The following is a 24,425-nucleotide window of genomic DNA, read 5'->3' as shown; positions in this document are numbered from 1 at the left end:
TGGGAATTAAGTGATCTTTTCGGCCGAGTTTCAGAAGCAACGGTCTCTTTCTCCCGCCGCGCGTCTTGGCCCTCGCAAGTGCCGTAGAGCTCGAGCCACCTCTGGCGCGTACCACGTGAATCACGTGTGGCGCGTTGACGAAACAAAAACGTATCGACAATCGTGCTCTTTGGGACGATGTGGAAATCTGTTGATACAATGTGGCCCTAATGCGCCACGTGTGGTTCACGTGGTACGGGCCTGAGTCGCTCCAAACACCGTGGCCGCCGCGGGGGCCAAGACGCGCGGCGGGAGAAAGGAGGCGTTGCCTCTGAAAATCGGCCGCCAAGTCCACTTAATTCCCAAGCCTGACATAACATAAAAACATAAATTATGCAGATTAAAGATATTAAAAAATTATTTTTTGTAAATTTAATATTAGCTGTGAATTAAAAAATTTACTTTACATTTACAAAACGTATGTTTTAAATAAACTGTATAGCTGATTTAAATCTTATACTTTTTAAATTATATTTCAATTTGATTAGTTTTGATTTTATTTTTAATATATAAATTTAAAAAGAATTTTTTAATAATTGTAATTCGGAGTAATTCGAATCGAATATTTTGTGGTAAATAATTTTATAAAATAATTTTAAAATATACAATTTAAATCAGCTATACAGTTTATTTAAAACATAAATTTTGTAAATTTAAAGTAATTTTTTTATTTTATAGTTGGTATTAAATTTACAAAAAATTAATTTTTAATATCTTTAATTTGCAAAATTTATTTATTTCTGTTTTTATGTTATGTTATGCCAAATAGTATTTTTTATAGATTAGACCAACAGATACTGGTTTTATTGCAGTGCTCCGTTATTGCTCAGTCCTTTACGAGTATTTAAAAAAAAAAATTATTGCAATCGGTCAAGATTTGCGCTGTCGAGCGATATTTGTGCAAAATCTTACACTGTGTGTTGGCAAACGCTCGCGAATTCGACGCGACTAAGTTAATCTTTGGCCTCATATATTTATTACTTTCATGTACATGCATCACCCTACCAAGGAGTCTCCGATATTGAAATAAAACTCATTGCTATTTGGAAACATGGTTACAACTATGGTTTTCACCGTATTACTGTAACCGCATTAACCCGGTAGACTGGGTTACTCGGGTTACAGATGAATTCTGTAACAGAATTTCTGTTACCCGATTAGTCGGGTTAGGCGACGATACAGCGTACTAAACCGGGTACGGAGTTAGGGTTTGGTTCCCTGAATAATACTATAATATTCCTCGCGAATATTGTGTGTGGACGGAGCGGTTGGAAGGAGGGGTTGGGAGAGGGGGGGGGGGGGCAAGTGCGTTAGGGGCCCCACCGCTGGATAGCGCTGCTTTATCAGGTCCTCTCTGCCCTCCTGTAGGAAGGCCGGAAAGATTCCGTCTACTCCGTAGCTTTTATATCTCATAAATGAGCTAATGGCGCATCTGATCCTGTCCAGAATCACCCTGGTGGCCATATTTCAGTCTCTATGCAGATTCCAATGCTTTCAGCGACTGCCCCTGCGATCCTCGATGAATCTACTTCCTATTCGATGAATTTCTTCTAAGCCTTTCTTTTCGATGTCCTATGCGTAGCCTCGTGGCATTGTTTAGTAGTCTGCAGGTCCTTGTTCTGAGGCTGTTCAGCTCTCTGTTCCACCTGGGCACCCTTCTACTGCTTTTTCCATGCTTGGCTGGCCATGACATTTCGTACGATTGGGCAATAGAAATCTGTAGTTCTTCTATCGTCCGCTAGTAGTATAGTCAGGGGGATTCTAAGGGAGGAGATGAGCGGGGGAGGCGTTACAGGGGGAGGGGAACTTATAGGCGCGGGGGTGGGAGTGGAGGATCGAGGGCGAGGGTGGAGTGACGTTACGACATCAGGAGGATAGGGAACTTGTGGGCGAGGACGATGACGTTACCCCACCCTTGCCCTGGGTTTCCCCCTTCTCCACACATCCTTCAGCCTACAAGTCCCCCCTGTGACGTCACTGGGGACGTCCACTGCCCCCCTCCCTCGAGCTTCATGTTGTTCCACTCTATAGAGGCCTCAGTCAGTGGCCCTATGGTTCCTGTAAACCAAGCATGTCTAAACTCTGTTCTTGCGAGGAAGAGCAGCCTTCGAGCAGTCCTTGCGAGCAAACGCGAGAGGAACGCTACGAGGAGCAGCTGTAAAAGAGTGGGGATAATGGCGTAGTGTGAGTGACTAGGATGATAAGGGATCGCCGTTATTTACCCTCCTCAGACACCTAATGATGGTATTTTGAACCCCTCTCTGGATCTACAAAAACCCGACCTTTTTGACCTCGTGGGAGTTCGAGGGTCTTCCTCTTGCTCCACGGGTGACCGCACCTACTTCTCTATGGCGAAGACGCTCCCTCGTGGATGCCCCGGACGTTTTACCTCCGGTTGCCGTCCCCACGGTGTCCCCTGTCGGCCCTCTTTCCTCCTGAGGTTGATGCTGTGGGGCCAGGGCCTCGCGTTCGGGGCTACGTCCATTCCCCCAGGCCTTCCACCCTTATTTGTCTGGGCTACTGCCACGGTCCCCCAGAGGTTGCTCCCACTTCTCCGCGTCACCCGCCGGTCCGGGCAGAGATCTCCCTAATGAGTGCTCAATCCAACCCTACGTGAGCCACGAGGCTGCACTCCTCAAAGCGAGGGATCCTCATTCCTTCACGTCCACCGCTTCGCCTCGCATCCCCATTACCCGATCCCTCTGCTCCAGCGTCAGCGTGGTTTCGGGGTAATCAGATGACGATATCGCCACCTTCCTGCCGCTCACGAGTGCCTCCCTGAAGCTAGAGGGCCCTGGGGAGATTTTGCTCTCCCTTTGAGCAGGCTGTTCCGGGGTCGTAGCGCCTGGCTGTACCGCCATTTTCAGGCCCTTGCGGGCGCTGAGCCAACTGTTTCAAGAATGGATATTATAACTGTTTTCAATCCCTGCTAATAAATCTATGAAGTTTATTTGTTATCTCAAATAGCATTTGTCCAATTCTATTCGTGATGTGCCAAACTAAACTAAAGAAACTAAAGACATATTCTGGTTCCCATTATGTGACTTTGAATTGCTATATAACAATGTAATCAATGACAATAACGATTAATGGTATTATGTGTGTCAGCAGTATAATAAAACAACTTAATAAAAAAAGTAGTCATGTATTTGTTTAGATAAAAATGTTTCTCATTTCATTTAAAATTTCTGTTGCGCAACTTTCAGGAAAAACACAATTGTTATCCTCAAAACTTTGTTTATACAGTAAAAAATGTTGCCAATAGTTATATCTATCACGGACCATAGATTAAATGTATTATACGAGTACAGTAGTCTCTCGCTGTATCCGCGCAAATCTTTGCCACCGCCTTTTTTGCCTGCTCTGGGCGAAAGGGGCAATACACAAATAGTGAATCGAATGTAAAAGCAATGACTTTCTTAATGATTTTCCTTTTATTGTCACGTAATATTAAATAACTTTGACGTACCTTCACGTCTATCCTTACAGAAAAAATGATGTGAAATGTAGAATCTTAAAATTAACTACAAATTTCCATGCTTCACAGATTATTAACAACTTATCGGGCTTTGGAGCGGCTTTCACAGAGCGAATTCAATTTAGATCAACTGGAAGCTGCAGCAAGTGCGGCTCAATCAACGTCTGGAACCACCTTATTGGTCCCGGGAGCAACATCCATTACTGCAACATCTCTATTAGGGCAAAAGGAACGAAATCATGCATTAACTGTTAAAGATGTTGAAAGAGAACGCGGAAATCAGTTGTCAAAATACGAGAGGAACATGATGATTTTTAATTGGTTGCACACTCTTGACGATACTGTTATTGTTGACAGTATAGAATAAGTTATAAGAAATAATACATATGATTGATCATAGTTAATCCTTTCGCTACGCTTGATATTTAATTAAAATATATATTATGCGTTGAAACTTGGATTAAAATACGTTTATCAATGCAAACAGAAATATAAGCACATTTTACATACTGTAATGCCCCGCTACTAGATCACAGATCGTGACCAACAACGATCTTCAAATGTGATGTGGCACGAATTTTGTGTCGTGGCGTATGAAATTATCTCACGCCCGAATCGACCTTCCCTTAAATCGTTCAATTAAGAGAAAGGTCAGACTACGTCTAAAGTGATACAAATAAAATAGCATGAGACTGACAGCTTATTTGGGGATGCACTAACATTTTGAGTAGCGCAAGGTTTTGTGAAATGCCGTTCTAAATCGATCAGATCTTTCCAAGTGTTCGCTTCTATCGGAAAAGTTTTGTCCCTCTCGCCTCGCGCTTTACATACATGCGAACATTAATGAAAATTTTAATTTTAATTTTTTTTTAATCTTCGCGAAAGTGCTACCAACGGGCGAGCGAGGGTTCTCTAATCAAACTGAATTCAAATACAAATTGAACTGCTTTTGAATGTACACATATATTACAATTCAAATCGCTTCTTTTCGTAGATCCATTATACCTATGTATGTACATTATATACGATTAACAATAGCTCGAATGAGGTCGAGTATAGATTGATTTTCGCCAAAAAACCTCCTCAGTTCATTGGTAATTCTTCCATGAAAATATATTAGAAAATATAGAAATTTAAATTTTCATCACTCATCCCAGGTTCAGCTGCCAGGTGAGTTACACATCATTGAGACGGCAAAATAAAAATCGACTTTCGAGTTCAGTTTGATTTCATCGCAAACATTCAGGGACTCTCCGACAATACTTTCCATACTTTCCAGAAAGTATTGATATGAGAACAAATCAAAGCTTTGAACTTCTTTCAAAGTGTTAATGAAAACTTTAATTTTTATATTTTTCGTTACATCTTCACGAAAATAGTACTAATGAATTGATAAGGTTTTTCTAGCAAGAATGAGTCCACACACAATATCATTTAGAATATTTTTAATCATACGTGATGTGCAAATGATTCCCAAAATTTAGAAATTGCTTCGTAATACGAATATTGGAAATGGCACGAAGAAAATTGCATTGGATGATATTTTTATCAAGGAAATCTTGCCAATACGTAAAAAATGCATTAACAAATATAAAAAAAGAAATGAAAAATTTTATTTTTCATTAGCAAATGACACATCTTGTCTCGCTACCTTATCTCTGTTAAGTTCCGGTAGGGGGCAGTACTTGTGCAAAGAGTTGCATTTGTGATTGGAAGGGTCAGAGCAATAAATGCGCAGCAAAGTTTGTCAAACGAACTAGTATCGAGGTATTACTGTATTACAAGCTGTCCAACTGAAAAGTTTAATGTAAGTAAGTAAGTAAATATAATCAATTGCAGCTGTTTTGAACCATAATATATGTTATAAAAACAGGAATTATAGGTCAAACAGTTTTTATCTTTATAAATAGGTTTATTTATGTGTTGTTTGTTTTTCCTTAATGTATGAAGTAATTGATAAACTTATATTTATATAAACAGAGAGAATTATTTTTATGAAAGTTATAACGAATATAATGAGTGTTAACATCAACAAAACTTAAATTGAAATCTATGTTTTCCCACAGTCAAAAAGTTTCATTTGTCCCGTACTTTAATAACACTATCCATGGGGCATCGACATAGATATCGCACAAAATAGTTTTTAAACAATACAAAGGAACACATAAGGATTGGCTCTGTTACTTATTTTTTAAGTCCAGAACCTCATAGTAACAATTTGCAATAGTATTTACCATAGGAAAAATTAATTTTTGTTAAGACTATTTCAGGCTATATTACATTTGGAACGTGAAAGAATGTTATTAAAGTTGTATAAAGCTCATTCAAGCCTTTCTGTGCTAAAAACATAATCTAATAATATATAGAACCACCACAACTGGAGGATTGCCAATTTCAATTAAATTTTTTTTTAACAAATGTAAAATCAAAATGGAGGAACACACTTTCATACGCTTGTGTTAAAGCGGTATTTAAAAAACATTCGCGATTATAAACCTAAGTGTTTTAAACAGCAGTTCAATCATAAAGTAGATGGAGCGTACTTCTTATTCCTACAGTTTTTTTTTAAATACAATTTGTTTGGAGACGTTACCTACTCACTTCATTGTTAAAGTGATTTTTTAATCACGAATATTCGCATTTTTTTATTGCCAGTAGCTGAGGATCAATAATAGTAGTTTATAAACTGGCTGGACCAATAACAATTGCTATCTGTAATAAGTTGTTATTTATTGATTTTAGGAGAATCTGTTTTATATGAAATATGTTGCACTCGATGGGACTTATTAAATGGAACTATTTCACTTTCTTCATATTTTATATTTTGGGTGACTGCATCACTTATACTGTTAATGCTTGTATTAAAAAAATGTATTTAATTTATGACCGTTTAAATTTTACGAAAGACGTGATGCATGTTTTCAGGATAAACGTTACTTTAAGCATATTTTATTACTGGTCACTGAATTTATCTTTTTATCGGCTATATCACAGAAATGAAAAAACTCGGGCCATTTAAAAAATTCAAGGTCTTCTTGATATCTCGGATATATATAAGAGACGAAGAAAATGAAATGCTTTTTGTTCAATGACCCTATCGAATATAATACACATATATATTTCATACAAAACAGCAAAATTAACTACATAAATCAGATTAATTGGAATCATCTCTATTCCCACCTGCACTATGTTACTGATGCATACGTACCTAGTTATATACAGCTAAACGTGTCCCAGTTGGCTTTCACGTAAACTTATTTCTTTAATCAAGCACAAGAAAACTGCTCACCGTCATTTCATAATTCCGAACTTATATTCTGATTATTTAGTCGTTGCCCACCGAAGGTCTAAATGTAAGAATCCTTGTCGCATTGTTGTTAACCCTCTAATGTAATTAAATCCGAGCTAACTGTACAAAACAAATCTAACATTCATTTCGACAACTGTCTAGCAGGTATTGATCAATTAATTGTAGTCATTTTATACTATTGCCAATCCGACATGTGTTTTTTACTACTACAGTAATAGCATCGATATTTCCAACATAAATATTAGTACAGTAACCTCTCGCTAGTGGGCCCACGGCTCAGGATGGCGGCGAGCACTTAGCGAGTAGCGGAGACGATTCCGAGGCGCCGCTAGTGCGAGTGAGAAAAAATGAGAGCGAGCAAGACGGGACGAAAGCAAACCCTCAGCGACATTATGACGGCGCCCGCTTGCCCGAATACTACTCCAAGAAATGGTGGGAATAGCAACGAGCGTTTGTTAGCGAGAGGGTACTGTAGTTACGGACATACGTATGATACACGGTTTTGCATGTACAGGTCTCCTTTACATATGTTATCTTACACTATACTATCTGTTTCTATTCTGGATCTCTCTTGTTTTTCCTTTATATCAAAGGGTTGATCCCGTGTAAGAAGTAAATGAATAAATAAGATATAGGATAGTTTTCTGAAAGCAATAACTAACCAGTTATTTCAGATGGCAATTGTTATTGACTCAACCCATATAAAGAATATACTCTGCTGTACGCGTGTTCCTAACGAATGATATTTTTCAATATTATAATACAATAATATAATGAAAATTCAAGTCTAAAAGAAATGTTTTGTATGTCTAGAAAAGCGAGTTCCTGGATTAAAGCATGTACAGTATTTATTCGCTATAATCTCGCGACTCGGGACCGACGGTAAGCATACAGCGTGTAGGGACACGTTTCTGAGTCTGATCTCCCCTTACTCTCGTTTTCAGCGTTCACAAGTACAGGTCCCCAGGTGCGACGCAGACTTTTAAACGAGGTATTGCACAGTGGTAGAGCTTGGCATACTGAAACCATTGATATAGTGGTGCCCGGTTAAATGTGAATGGAATCTGCCCGGTCAAATTTGAACGAACCATCCCCACACCTTTTTTGTGCGACCGTCTTCGCCCTCGTCATTCATCACCTCAAGCTCAGCGAATCATAATAGATTGCCAAGGAAAGAGAAGAGATGTACACAAATTTAACTTTCCATAATTTCTATCCTATCTTTATGAGAATAGTACGAATCGCGTGGTAAGGCTCGCCCGATAAAAATGATTCCAAACACGACATAAATCGGACTATTTTTAGGATTATTGATAGTTAAATGAGAATGTACATATGTACTTGTCAAAATAGGGCATTTATTAGATGTTCGTGGTGCTTAAAGTTCCTATGCATCCATTGTTTTTATGATAAATGCCACCCCAAGCTTGTGCCTAGATGATGATGGAAATGTTATTTAAATGGGATATTTATAAAAACATTGAATCTCAAATGTCAATGTGACTAATAGAACACTTATATAATAACAAAAGGAATAAGTAAGAACACTATTTCAGGGAAAACTCTAATCGGGGCTGGATCCCACGACGAAACAGTAATCTGCCCATCACCTTACCAGTTACGCGACACTGTCGGCTAAAATTATTGCTTACTCTTTTCCAAGTATGAAACTCGCAAAACTTTAACATTAAATGCCTCGTAATCTATGCCCAAACTTGTATATCAATAGCTTCAGTATTTCAATTTCTATCCCTGAGCAAAACTTCATTGAAAAATCAACGTCGCAGCTGAGACAACAGCTCACTCGTTCTCTTCGCATGATATACCAGAACTGGTGGATATAGTGACGAGTTTATAGCGTAGAGAGCAAATTGAGCTTATATGTAGGGAGAGAATGCGGTATCTGCAATAGATTTTGCTCCATCTTTACTTTTTCATTATAATACGTAAAGCAATTTTAATTTCACACAATCGGTATAGAAGTATCAGCTTAGTTTTACAATGGTTTCCATCCAATGTATAAAGATGTCTTTAAAATTCATTCACTAATTTAGTAAACAGAAGTGTAACCGAATTTTTAGTGATATATTAGAATATTTCTGCTACATTAATCCACGAACGACCGTGTCTGGGTCTACTTTGACCCATATTCTCAAGAACCCGTTTTTCCGAACTATTCAGCTTATATTCACTGACTTGAGTCGGCAATTACTTATATTAGAGTCCGTAAGGTGGCCAGTGTGATCCTTTGATCAGTTTACAGGGTTGCATTACGACATAAAGGACGCATCGAACATATAGATTTAGTTTTCTGAAATGAACTTTAGAGTTCAAAACATCAAACGCTGCCAGATAAGAATCACGTTCCTAAGTGGTTAAAAAAAGACCAAAGGCGTGTACGGGTTTAAACTGACCCAGCTACGGTCCGTCAGTCGGTCGCCAGAAGTGTCAGCCATCCGAGGGTTAAGCCTGGGATCCACTTGGAAGCCAAGCTAAGCTATGATATGCTATGCCTGGCTGTGCTATAAAACATAAAAAAAACATAGCACAGTTTAGCTTAGCTTTTGGTGGAAACGGTTTCATGAGTATGTTTTGAAGCTAATTTTTTAACTCTTAGCATTCAGGTGGATTCCCGGCTTTAAAATTGATTTCTAAGGAAACAATATTGTTAATATGAATTATGTACGTAAATAGATCTATAAAACCTTCTTAGTGTAGAAAATGTTTATATTTCTTATGTTTTTGTAATATATATTATAATACAGTGGTTCTTCGGATAGTGGTAAGGAAAATTAGTATATAATTTGCTAGAGTACGAGCACTACTATTATTACATTTAATTTCCAACAACCCATTGCGTATATATTTATCCCTTATTCTTAATGTTTCGTTTGAAATATGTTATACAAGTTTATAATTTATTTGTATATATTTATATTATTATATACATATAAGCTAAATAAACTATTAAGTTCAAATAAGGTCAATTTTGAATTTACTTTCACGTGGAGAATCTCGCCAATCCATTAGTAATACTTTCACGAATATCTAATACGGAATATGGGAATTAAAATTTCCATTACTAATAACAAGTACATGGCATATCACGACAGGTTTGAGCGGTGCGATTAGGCAATATTTTCAATCCTTTCCACAGCATATGACATCAAATCATGTCAAAATTGTGCGAAGGAAGCAACCCCTCAGCGTGAAAACAAGGCGATGCCATTTAGAACGTTCAAGTGCTAATAATGTCAAATTACCCAACCCTAAACTAAAATAGCACCAATTTAAATACTCTTTTATTTCCGTCATGTAACAAGTTCAAACTTCGGTAAAATATTTAAAAAATGTATTGGTAAGGTGATAACTCTCCCTACCAGACACCTTATTGTTAAGTGAAGCTGATATTGGACACATTTTTCTCTCGGATTGTATGTTATCCATAAATTTATTTCTTATTTTCTACACCACTGAGTGAACAAGAATATTGATCAAACATTATCGTTTTGTTTGTATGTATTATTTGTTTATTGTTAACATAATAAAAATATATTAAAAAAAATTAAGTTAAACGATTTTATTTAATTTGATCAATGTATACTAAAAACTAAATAATAATTTAAATAAAATCGTGTAAGAGAAGATAAAATTATAGAATAAACTCGCTGTCTAAATTATACTATATATATTTATTCCGATGCTGAACATAAGGTAAAGGTGAAATGTCGTTCTCGGTTCGAGGTCTGGAGTAGACCGACTTTCCGTCCCGTGGAAAATCCCCTGTTGTTCTTCAGGAAACTCCTAAGGACCCCGATGTCAATTTACGACGGCTATGGCGTCGCGCTGGTCGGGCCCATCGTCGCTGTACGCGATACGGTGGCCACATCTGTTTAGGCTCAACCATACAACTCCTTTTACGAGGTGGTGCTTTAATATTTTCTAACAATCGTGGGGCAGGATATTTCGTCGCTTTTCATCGCTCATTTCGACGGTTGATTCTGTAAGTGTATGAAATTGATTTATATCCTGTTATGAAATATCCTGCTCCACGATTTTGAGGTAAGTTATCTAAGTGAATGTGAAACCCCATTGACCTTGTTCAAATCGCGGGTGTTGTTTCCCGAAGTAGGTGGTCCCACGTAGCTCCAGATCCTCAGCCTTCATCGGTCCTCCAGGCCGGGAAAACCTTCTGAAACCCGGGAGCTCCCGGGCCACCAGAACCACCCGAACCACTTGGGCACCCAGGACTGGCTGGACCTGCTGGCAGTGGAAGATTTCAATTTCATTTTATTTCAAACACCCGCGCATTTCGCGAGCAGAGTGCTTCAGCGCTCCACGGGCTCTAACCCGGGTTAGCATCTGAAATTTCCTCGGAATTTCTGCTGCACCTTCTAGACCAACCGGATCTCTGGGTACCCAGGACTAGCTGGACCTACTGGATCAGCTGGACTTCCTGGGTACTTAACCCCTCAACGACCACCTCAATATCTTGTATGGACCCTCACTTTTCCACTGGTCGCCCGCCTCCGTATTTCGGACGGACCCTAAAGCCGTATTTCCTATACCACCCGGAAATACAGTGGAGGTTTTCGTTCCGAGGGCCCGGGCCGCCCGGGTCAGGTTTTCGTTTCAGGTGTCAGTCGTTGAGGGGTTAAACCCGGTTTCAAACCTGGTCCTCCTATCCCTAGGTGGGGACTAGGGAAGACTCGGGTCTGAAGTAACTTATTCGATTGGTGCCGATTAAATTTTGGGTTTCGTAGAAAGGAATTCAAAGTTTTGGTTATCCGCCCAAATTCAGTTCTGTTCTTTTCGAACTCATTTCATTGATGGTTCTTGCATGATTTGTTTCATGCATTTCTTTCCTAGTTTTGCATGACGTGTGTAGGACAATCAAAAGAATAGTTCAAAATAACAATGTTTATTAAGGGGGGCCGTCTCACCAGGCTTTGAATGTGTGCGTACGCTCACACAAGCTAGGAAACGCGTGTACGTATACGCAAAACCATTTCAACCAGTTTTCTTCCTGGAATCGGCACGAAGGAAGTTTTCGTGGTTATAGTTGCTTCCAGTAAACATCCGTGCAGACCGGTCTGGTGCATTTGAACGCTAATAAGCACTGTACGTTGAAATAATAATGAATTTATGAATCGTGTACTGAGACAAACTCGAGAAATGACAGAATGAAGCTTCAAAATGAACAATCATATTGTACTTTTATTTTTACATACAATTTTTTTTTTAATAATTATTAATAATTATCAGATTGCCACCTCGGCCTCCACGGCGCCATTCGCCATATTTAAGCCGTTTCAGGTCCTTTTTCATCTGAAACAGTACCATAAAAATTACATTTTCTAGTTCTACCCATAAGTCCATTTGTTCATACATTGAGATATTTAAGGGTTTGTGTTTGAATCAACTTAAAAATATTCGCATTCGTTCATCAAATTGGGTAATGTGTTTAAAACTATAAACTTGTTAAATTTTATTATGGATTAATAATCAATAAAAATGTTAAAGAAAATAAACGGTTTTTTAGCTACAGATCGACTTTTACCACTTTTAATAATATCATATTATGAAAAATATAATCAATAGCAATTGGAAATTTATATTTTAATTGAAGTTGGCTTTTGTGAAATGTATTTTATAATTAAAATGAAGACATACATCTCTTCATTACTTATTTACTTCCCTATATTATAATGATTTTTTAAATAAACTAGTAGGAAAACTAAATTACTTCGTTAAGATAACTAATAATAACAAACTTATTAATATTTCAATCTTATTTCTCCTTTACACTTATGAAATAAATGAAATAATGAATTTATTATTTTATGGCAAATAGTAAGATTATACAGCGTGATTCTCTCGTTAGAGTCTTCAAAGACAAAGCTGCCAAGCCGCGTCTCGCTGAGTTTCGTGGAAGTGCCGAATTCCACGTTCTGCATTTCTCGTCAGATCTTTGCGAAAATGGCGTCAATCGATGTCGTGCCGATGAAAATGGCCCCAAGCTAACTTCGTTAAAAATATTCCGATTTACATGACATGATTTTAATCGGGAGAATAATGGATTTTTAGCGGCCGTAGCCGTGATGGAAAACACCGGTTCTCGTTAGATCACCGAAGTTAAGCATCACGGGGCGGTGTACTGGGGAAAGATGGGTGACCACCTTCCTCCCGGTGCGCTGTTGCTGCTGGGACCCGAAGGAAAGAGGAAGGAAAAATGAATGACCTAATGTTCGTTGGGCAATATAAGCAAAATACTTGAAACGCCATCCTGTGTAAAAACACAGGAAGAACAAAAATGCAAATGCAAATGACACAACTACATATATACAGCTAAAATGCTGTGTTCATACATTCCATTACTCATATCGCGGACATTTTAATTAACCCATCAAAAAGAATCCTATTTAAAAACATTGTCACAAATTAATAGCTTTACAACATTAATGATATAAAAAAATTGCGGCAATTATAACAATGGCTATTTATACAAAGAAAAAAATGTATATTTTTATACAAATAAATATTTTATTTATTCAAAATACTTGGCGCTGCTAAACCGAAAAAATATTAATTGTCTTAGTATTAATAATTTACAATAACTCCCTTACAATCTAAAATACATAAACATATACATATACATATTAGAAACGCAGTCAGATTTATTATACATATATTTAATTCTAATATCATACGTAGCATATGCACACGCACACATACACACATTCATGAACGCACACCCAAGAAAGAAAGAAAAAGATTAATTAATGCAATTTATACATATTTATTCAGTTTAGCGGCACCAATTCGGGACGCAGCGCCAAGTATTTTGAATAAAATGTTTATTCGTATTAAAATATTTATTTGTATATATCATTACCCTTATGTACGTGCAGCTAATTTTGATTTCACATCTTTTTTTATTTTATAATTATTATTATCTTCTATTTTTTGTGATTTATTTGCTTTCATGTACTTGGCGTAATTTTTTTACTTTTCTTAAGTTTTTTATGGAGATCTCACTTATTTTTACAAAGATAATTTACGTAGAGAATGACTTCAGATAATTTTCAATATTATAAATTATTATTATATTATAAATTGATGACTGGATAATTTTTTCATCCTCTCGGATATTTTTTTTAAATATATTGTATTGTCATCCAAACTACGCACGCCTGCAAAGCTTCAAGACAATTGGATTGGTGGAATTGGTTTAAATTGGTTTTTATCATTTAAATTAAAAAGAAATTCATTTATGTATATATTTGTAAAAACACGTTTATAATTTGGTTATAACTTGACGGTAAGCTGTCAAAATTTGGAGTAGATTGCATAGTGAAGATAGCGATTGACGAACGAACCATGTGTTAGTTCCGTTTTGGCTGAAGGTGTGCGTGTAACGCGTATACGTATTATGTCGACAAAATTTGGTTGGAGAATCAGGAGAAAAACCTTATCGCATCTGACAGATTCATGAGATGATATTACGATATCTCGGTTATGCGCGAACCGATTTTATTGAAATTGGTCTTATTCGAAAGCTTATATGCGGTTTACATAAGAAAAATGCCTTTAAATTTAGAAAATATTGCAGGCGTGAGGAGATAATTAATGAAATAAGTTTCAGGTTAGGTTGGAATAGCCCGGGGACGAGTAAATGATAGCGGTAGCGACAGTCGACATATACAGGGTGTCGATTCATGTACTTGGCGTTGAGACGCTACCGCGTCTCTAGATATAACTTGTAACGCCAGCGATTAGAAGTATGAAACACATCCGAGTTAAAATATGCTTCTATGTATCCAATATGTTCTTGTTGTATTACTTTGTAACGTTCGGCTGTCCGAAAACAACTGAAGCTAGTAGGTCCTCGAGAGGAGAGCGGCGTCCCCTTGAGTATAGGATAGGTGGGAGTTCGTTATTACAACTAAGGATTAAAATCCACGACTTAAAAACTTAACAATGACTTTATTTGACAATACTTATTCTAATATTGCTTAGAGTCTACGATTATATATTCTGTTTTTGGGTTTTCTATAGTTTTTTATATTTATGCTAATTAATGTTACGTGAATATTTATTAAAGTATATGTATATATTGCAGAGTTCGGCCGCTACCGTTTCCGGAGCGAGCTCGATGACTCTTGGCAATGTCTGTAGTAAGAACGGCCGCTACCGTCTCCGGGGCGAGCTGAATCTCACTGGTTGAAACTTAAGCTGCCTCTAGGTTTAAGTATTCGTCAGTTGAGAGAGAGTATTCGAATCGTAACCTTAAATGCCCTGGAATGCTCGCGCTGCGCATCGTGCGCCTCCTTTTATACCCGAAATTTGATAGCTGGCGCATGCGCAGTGAGTCGCTTATTTATTATTTTGCTTTTTACTCGCTTAATACATTATATTTTATCTTGCGCTTTTGTCAGTATTTACATTAAATTATTCCTAACATCTCTATAACATTTGTTTCTTTAGTATTCGTTTGAATCATTAATTAATTATAATTCATGTATAAAATAATTTTGTATGGTAACGTAGGACGATTTCGCGATAATGAAGATCGGTTTACTTTACCGGCGGTCGGTAATTATCGGTTTGGATCCGCGTGGGACGTTACAACTTGCTATACAGATACAGTCTACGCCCGCTGACACTTAACGTAGGCAAAGTACCTACCAAAGACTTTCAAAATGTTGTACTTTGCATGTTCGTTTACGTTCGACTAAGATATGTTTGATATATTTCTAATCATTGGCGTTTCAAGTTATATAGAATATGCTTTAACGTGTGCAATATCTTCTTGTTTTACTACTAATTACAACTGCGAATCGTTCACAAAATAATGTTATAACACGTTACAGTTTTTTGTATTAAATAATAATAATGAAGAGGCTTGTGAAGTAATGAGAAGAAACATATTTTGTAATGTAATGTAATGTTTATAATTTCACATCACACACTGTCTCAGTTTTCAAATTTTTATATTTCCTAATTTCCAATTTGCAATGGAACAATACGTACCCTTGCGCTACATGTATGACTTTCTTCTATCATACGCAGCTTTGTAGGAAAATGTGAGGGACGCCCTGCTGGACGGTAACTAATACAAATTTATTTATATAAGGGAGACCGGGGCAGATTGTAACAAAAAAGTTTTCACAGTTTTTTCTCGAAAGTGTTTTCCTCAATCAGGAAATAATTTGCGTGATTTACTACTTACATATGTGGTGAACAGATTGCGTGACGGTACGTGAAAAAATCTTGGACCCTTAGACATCTAGCTTCATCTTAAACAAATCTGAACCTTTGTTACAATGTGCCCCAGTCCGGGGAAATTGTAACACATCTGTTTTACTTATTTAAATACAAATATGAGCACAAATAAACATTTCTAAAGAATATAAATGAAAACACAGATCATTATTAAACATTTCATATACAGTTAAACAATCATTGCTTATTCATCTGATTCTATCAAAATCTTCTTCGCTTTCTTTACTTTTGCTTTTTTATATTTTTTTTCTCTACTTTTGGATTCTCGATTGTTCTGTTGTTCGTCTAGAGCAGGGGTGTACACTAAGTCTGCCCTAGGGCAGTCGGTGAGCCCTCAAGCTCGACCGTGGTATGCTCACCCCCACTCCTCGGTATAATGTCTCGTGGTGGGGAACTCTATGACTGCAAAGGCCGTATGCCTGTTACAACTACAAGCATACTCGCGATAGATGTACAAGACCAAACGAGAACGTACAGAATTTTATATTATATTCAGAAAGTTAATTTTAACAAATTCGCATACGTAAATTTGAGTATTTGCATTTGAAGATATCTAATAACATATATGTGATATATACATATACAGTGGGCCACAAAAGTACTCGGATACTTATAAAGTTGGTCCAATATTAGATCCATACGTGAATATACATATATTTCTATGTATAATTTGTTAATATTTATTAATCGTGGATTCATTTTTCTTCAATTTGCAACCTTGAGTACAGAGATTGGAATTATAATACTCAATACATTTCTTTTAAAAATTCCCCAGTGTGTCTTACTTTCGGAACGTCAAACTCTGGAAACCCCTGCGGCAGCCTGTGACGCTCCGCTCCCACTACTCCAACCGCTCCCCACTCCGTTGGCGGACTCGCTTGTTCTTGAACGAGCTCGAATGTGCGCTCGCGCCCGGAATTGGGGGTCCTGTGCACCCCTGGTCTCGAGCATCTTTTTCCAGTGTGTCAGCAAAAAACCTGCTTTATCACCATTTCGAGCGGAGTAAGTAGTGACATGTTACAATATACCCCGAGCTTGAATTTTTGCATTTTATCTCAGCAAACGAGAAAACTAAACATCAAATTACTAAAATGCGTACACCTTATAATAAACCAATGTGTACTGATTCGTTCGCGACAAAGAAGCAAAAAGTCAAACGGTTTCTAATGACAGTTAATTGAAATAAATGTGCTAAGACAACATTTACTTACGTGCTCTAAATACTACAATTCTGGGCTACAACCACAAAATGAATACATAACGCTCGTTTTTGTCACTAAAACCGACGGTGCTAATATCATCAAGCAGCTCTCGCATGCTGTGGGTTACCAGATTTGTCGTTTAAAAGATTTTACTTATGTTACAATTTACCCCGTGTTCCGTGCTTCCAATCATTTAAAGGTGAAATTAATTTATTTTTATTTAGACATCGACGCAGAATTAGCAGAGCTGAATATGGCGGAGCCGCCACTGCCCCCGGACTCCGCCACTACCGCCACCACCAAGGTCTGTGAAGTTGGCACCCCCGAATTCGAAATTTAAAAAAAAAACTATACGGCATTCGTTTGTCCACGTTTGTCCAACAAAAATTTTCGTTTGTTCACCCTTCAAAAAAAAGTTATGAACAAAAAAAATTTTTTCACCAGCACCCCCATGAAAACTTTTTTATAATTTGACGGTGGGAAATGATTGTCCATCGTTTGTCCACGTTTGTCCACCGAAAAATTTCGTTTGTCCACCCTTCAAAAAAAAGTTATGAACAAATTAAGAAAAATTGTCATCAACACCATCCATGAACACTTTTCAACTTTTTAAAAGAGGGATACGATTGTCCATGATCTAGCATCGTTTGTCCACCCCAAGATTTCGTTTGTCCAGCCTCCTGAACCGAATTATTTATAAAAATCGCGAAAAAAAGGGATACTGTTAAAGCGACCGCGTATAAGTTCGATTTTTTATTAATTAAACGATGGAATCGTTTGTCCACCGACGGATTTCGATAGCGTAGATGTAGAATTAATGAACGCATATATGCGCTACATTGGTATACATAATTTATCGAATTACCGGTAAAAATTTGGCGAATTAACGGTAAAAATTGGAGAGTGTATCTAGGTAAATCAGTTTACCGGTATTGCGATCCCTACTGCAGGCTGGTAACTAACCAAATACACTAAACTTTTACGGTGGAACCAATCGGTGGAATTTGCTGACAAATTAATAAATTGAAAATATATCAAACTTGCGAGGCACCACATTCATTTTTTTTGTATCCAAAGAGGAAAGTGCTTTGCTAATTTCAGGATAGAAAAAAAGCGCATTGTAACTATCTGTCTCTGGTGTAACATAGAAACAGATGCATACTTCTCCCATGCAGTAGTGGGGTCGCTGCCGGTCGTTGCGACCCACAGTGGTTCCAAATCGTTGAAAGGCGGCAAACCTCTCAAAACGTACTATACTTTAGTCAGAAATCGATGCTCGGGGGTTTTCGAGGTCGCTGATTACGAATCTGAAGTCAAAATTGCAAAAAAAACAGATGGCGGATCTAACATCCCTGGTAAAAACGTTGTTTTTAAGTTAATTTTTGTGAAAATTGATTATTTTCCGATTCTTGACTAAAACGATATAATTAGAATGTCGAATTTAATATGAACGATAATTTCAAAAAAATTTTAAAAATTATTTTGACAATATTATTTTTTCCGATTCTAGTGAAAAAACTCAACATTTCTGCGTTTAGTAGGTCACATAGTTCAAATATATTGCCGAAAATAATAAAAGAAAACTATGAATTATAAATGTTGTTTGAAATAACGAATGCTGTTTTATTCATACACTAAATACACTTGGCACTTTAAATTTAAATATCTTAAAAAACCGCAAATTTTCTCAATTGGATATCATACTTGACATGTTACTTTATATCAAGAAACTTGTTACAGCATGACACTTGGTAGCACTCATCTTTGCTTTCCTTCCACTTTATTAAAACATAACTTGGATTTATGACACATTGAGAAGAAAATTACAAGGGTAAATTCAAAGATATTTTACTTTGTCTCTGTGGAAAGTTTATGTTTATAACACCTACTCTAATGGTAAACTGTTTCACATATGGATCTTTTCAGATAAACTTTCTCTGACGCATTAAACATGCTTCCATTTTCAAGACATTAAGGAGCATCAAATTTCGTCAACTTTGACGGCCTATATCTCAATAACTAATGAATATATTTTAGAAATTCAAGCGGCATTTGATGCACTGCTGCATATACAACAAATCTGCTATAATAGCATAAAGCTGCTATATACTTCGAAAATTGAATTTTGGCCAGCTTTTGGCGATTTGGGACCACTGTGCGACCTGTCGTGCAACATTTACACGTGACTCAATTTTTGCGGCAGTGCAAGATTACAATACTGCCGCAAAAAATTGCGATACGTGTGAATCTCTCTATACACGTACAGTGGGTCAAAAAAGTATTGGCACACCCAGTTTTCTTGGAATATCTTTAAACTATAAAGTAATTTATTAATATTAACTATGTTTATTAGTGTCTTTTGACACACATAAATAGTATGTTTACTGAGAATTCTCAGTTATTTGGTATAAGGAAGTAAAGTAAAGAAATCGAAAAATCCATAGTCAAATAAGTATTGGCACACATACGATGTTATTGAGGAATGCACAATAATAAACAATATGAACAATATTGAACTTACCTAATATTTGGTGTGCATGCCTTTGGCCTTAATTACAGCCTGTAATCGATTAGGTATCGATTCGACCAGTTTTTGCGTAATTTCCGGTGAAATGTTAGACCACCCTTCTAAAAGTGTCGATTTTAGGTCATTTATATTTTTTATTTTCCTTTTACGGATTTTTAAATCTAAAATATGCCAAAGATTTTCTATCGGATTAATATCCGGCGATTGAGGTGGTGTAGGGAGTTGTTTTGGTACATTGTATAGTAACCATTCTCTTGTTTTCCTTGCCGTGTGCTTCGGGTCATTGTCTTGTTGGAAAATAAATTTTCCGTTTATGCCCATTTTTGTTGCACTCGTTAATAAATTATTTCGCAACACGTCGATATAGACGTCTGCATTCATTATGCCGTCAATAAAAACCAAATTTCCTACTCCATGGTATGACATACAGTCCCATACCATAACGTGACCACCACCGTATTTCACTGTAGGAATAATATTCTTTTGATTTAATTCGGTATTCGGTTTCCTCCATACAAATCTTTTTCCATCAGAGCCAAAAAGATTAAACTTGCTCTCATCCGAGAAAATAACCGTCTTCCAAAATTCCATTGTCTTATTTATATATATTTTTGCAAAACCGAAGCGTTTCTCCCTATTCTTCTCATTAATGAACGGTTTTTTTTCGCTGCTCTACCATAAATTTCCGCAGAATGTAAAACATTTCGGACTGTTTGGGCATTCACTTCTTTTCCCGAATATGTTGCGATGTCAACAGATAAACTTTTGGCACTTACAAAAGAATTTTTTTTGCTTCTTTGATGATGTCTCTTCGTTCTCTAGTTGTAAGTACTTGCGGACGACCTGATCGCGGTTTGTTCTGGACGCTACCAGTTTCCTTAAATTTTTTTATTACATTTCTCACTGTCGAGAAACTTAAATTTAATGAATTACCGATTTTTCGGTAACTCTCACCACTTTTATGTAATGAAAGAATTTCCTTTCGCACGCACAATGATAACTCGCTCTTCTTCGTAGACATGATTCTTGTTCAAAGTGTAAACACAAACTGATTGTGTTAACTGAGAAAAGCAACAGTGAATTCTGTTTATGTTTACGTTCCTAGAACCGAATTTGTCGCGTACGAAAGCGAGTAACACTTATTCTTATAGTTAAACCGTACGTGTGCCAATACTTATTTGACTATGGATTTCTCATTTTCTTTACTTTACTTCCTTATACCAAATAACTGAGAATTCTCAGTAAACATACTATTTATGTGTGCCAAAAGACACGAATAAACATAGTTAATATTAATAAATTACTTTATAATTTAAAAATATTCCAAGAAAACTGGGTGTGCCAATACTTTTTTGACCCACTGTATGTACCGCTGTGAGATCGCAACGACGACGCCGCACCGCTCGCCTGAATTGACCCTTACGGACTTTTCGTCAGCGACGACAAAGTAGGGGTGTTCGATTCCGATTCGATTCTTCAGAAAGTCGATTCTTGTGGTTAAAAGATCGATCTTTTGAATCGATTCTTTGGTATCCGATTTTCCCCAGAATCGATTCTTTGATGTAAGAATCGACAATCGATTTTTGCCATCTGGGGGAATTAATTGCCACTAGTGAAAGGACCAATCAAACTGCTTTTTGCGTAGATTGTCCTGGTCTTGTACGTTTCCTGCCATTTATACACGATTCTCGTCAAATTTATACAGGATTCGCGCCAAATTTATAAACGATTCTTATGTTCCGGATGATTCTGGACGGTTCTGGATCTTTCTTTACCATTCTTCCTTCTTCCTTCCTTGTGAATTTTCCAAAGCTGGAAATATTTTAACTGATCACAGAAATAGTTTATCACCTGAACATTTACAGCAATTATTGTTTTGAAATTCCTTATCAATGAAAGAATGGCAATTACATGATGAATAAAATATTTAAAATGAATAGCAAAATATTTCTTCTATTCAATACAATGCCCTTCAACAACTATCCCAAATTGTTCCTTGTAAAAGTATTTTTTATATCGATTCTTTCAAAATTATTCAAATCCGACTTCTACAACCCCTGGCAATAAGTTTGGAAACAAACTCAAAAATACAAAATTAACGAGAAACACCAATATTTTTTATGTATAATATGCAACGGTATATATATGAAACGCGTGGTAATGTTAAATTGGTCTATTTTAAAGTAAAAGCACCAAAAATAATTAAGAATTTTGTTTATTATATAATACAAAATATGGAAGAAACAAAATGTGTCTGGGAAATAAGTATGGAACGGACCGATGTTCTGGAAAAAAGTATGGAACAATATAAATTTGCAAAGAGATTAACAATAATTGTTTTCAGTATTTATATTACCTAGTATTTTCTGACATTTGTACATGCATATTAGTTAGTTACTTCATGGTTTTCATTTCATTATTCTCTTTTCAATACTCTTTTCCTGAAATCCGAATCATAACAAAGCCACTGGTAAAGTTGATACTCTAATGTTTATGTTTTGTTTCTGTTGACTGGACTCGCTTACTCGCTTACTCGAGTCTCGACCATGTGCCACAAAGTGGGAACAATACTGTAAACGTAAGTCTACGACATCTACCGAAGTCAGTGTGTTTTGAGACAGTAAACAAGCAAGTCGAATGAATAAAACATGTCGATCTGTAGCTAAAAAACGTTTTTCTTTAACATTTTTATTGATTATTATTCCATAATAAAATTTAACAAGTTTATAGTTTTAAAAACATTATTCAATTTGATTAACGAATGCGAATATTTTTAAGTTAATTCAAACGCAAACCCTTAAATATCTCAATGTATTTTTATGGTACTGTTTCAGATGAAAAAGGAGCTGAAACGGCTTAAATATGGCGAATGGCGCCGTGGACGGCGCCGTGGAGGCCGAGATGGCAATCCGATACTTATTAATAATTATTAAAAAAAATTTATATGTAAAAATAAAAACACAATATGATTGTTCAATTTGTTTGTTTTAATGGAATGTAAAACTGTCGCATTTTCTATCGTATCGGCATGGACTTTTCAGTAACATACTGCTGAGATTTTCCAGATGAAAATGAACTTAAACACGGTATAAATCGGATTAGTTTTACCATTATTAGATTAGAAATGTTACGCATTTATATTTGACTAGCGTCCCCCATCTCGGCTTCGCCCGAGATATTAGCGTGACTAATTCATGTTTATTAGAATTAATATCTTTTAAGGAAATTAAGTATTTTGAAAAAAAAGCTTGATTTCTTCGTAATATTTCGGAGAAGATAACATTCTTGGTATAATGATTTTCTGACATTAGGATGCATTGTTGTTGCGCATCACCTGCCGGAGCAATGATGACAAATATTATCCATCGCTCTTATTTGAACTTCTCCTAACTTAACATACCTAGTTAATTCCTGGAGCATAATAAATGCAAACCTTCCGGTAACATTCACTCTTATACGTCCAGGATTTACCAGTGTATCTTAATATATAAAGCAGAAAATGTTTGTGTGTTTTTGTCTGTCGCCTAAAAACATTCGAACGGTAAACACAGGCGTCACGAAATTTCTCCCAGCTCATTATATCTACCTAATCCAGATGAATTTTTTTATAAAATCAGAATCTAAATTTCGGGTGAAGCTGATTAGCAAAGCTAGTATTGCATACGTCGAGCAGGAGTGGATATGATATCTTGACAAATTTGATCGCATAGTAACATCCACATAGGGTACACATAAATCTGCAACAGCAATTTGTAACCAATAACCATACGATCATTCTAACATATGTGTCCGCGGTAATCCACTTCTCTAGCGAGAAAGCGCACGAAAAGCTTTGCCATCTGGTGGTGACATCACGGTATTGCTGCGGGCGAGGTATCGCGCGGGTCGAATATGCGCATGAGCGCGCGAAGTGGACTGTCGTATACACGGGTCACGTGGTCTGCAAAACAGCCGTACGGGTGAAATGTTTACACATAAATTACGTGTTAATAACGCGTTTCTGAGACATGCTACATAGCCTATGTCCATCCTAGAGTATGCAGGAATAACGTGTTAAAATTTGAGGAAGATCAGTTATTGAACCTATCGGCCTATTGAGGTCTTGAGTTTTGCACGAACATAAAAATCGGCTCTCTCCTTATATAATAGTATAGATTATCTAGTACAGTTATAGAAATAACCCAATTTATACCGTGTTTGAACTCATTTTAATGTGGAAAATCTCAGCTGTATGTTACTGAATACTGAAAACGTCACGTTTTACATATTATCAATACATAATCCACCACAACCAACCTCTTCAACCGAGATTACAAGCCGCCGCCGAACAGCCCAGGTCATCAGCTCGAAGAGAGATCGCACCGGTTTGGATAAACACGCCGCCGAAAGTTATCCAAAATTTCGAATAAAAGTCGAATAAACTACGGATAAAGATGAAAACCTTATTCGACGGTTCGAATAAACGTTCTTCGAATAAAAAAATTATCTTTCGACGTCGAATAAATTCACTTCAAATAAATTTATTTATCCGCGGTGTTTGGAATAAAGATAAATCGTGTTATTTATAAATCGAATAACGGA

General features: G+C 36.7%; 1 protein-coding gene and 1 long non-coding RNA gene across 4 annotated transcripts in view; one reads left to right on the top strand and one right to left on the bottom strand.

Moving 5' to 3' along the window:
* LOC143369389 (uncharacterized) overlaps positions 1–9,817 on the top strand; it is a 29,160-nt gene extending 19,343 nt beyond the window's left edge. For all 3 annotated transcript variants that reach the window (XM_076813263.1, XM_076813264.1, XM_076813265.1), the window contains one exon: positions 3,587–9,817. In XM_076813263.1, coding sequence (XP_076669378.1) covers positions 3,587–3,884 — 298 coding nt within the window. In that variant the 3' untranslated portion in view covers positions 3,885–9,817. The remainder of the gene's footprint in view (positions 1–3,586) is intronic.
* LOC143369404 (uncharacterized) overlaps positions 1–24,425 on the bottom strand; it is a 33,076-nt gene that overhangs the window by 2,932 nt on the left and 5,719 nt on the right. The window lies entirely within an intron of this gene.

The sequence above is a fragment of the Andrena cerasifolii genome, chromosome 5 (assembly GCF_050908995.1).
Source record: "Andrena cerasifolii isolate SP2316 chromosome 5, iyAndCera1_principal, whole genome shotgun sequence".
Taxonomy (NCBI): Eukaryota; Metazoa; Arthropoda; class Insecta; order Hymenoptera; family Andrenidae; genus Andrena; species Andrena cerasifolii.
This window is presented reverse-complemented; position numbering and strand designations above follow the sequence as displayed.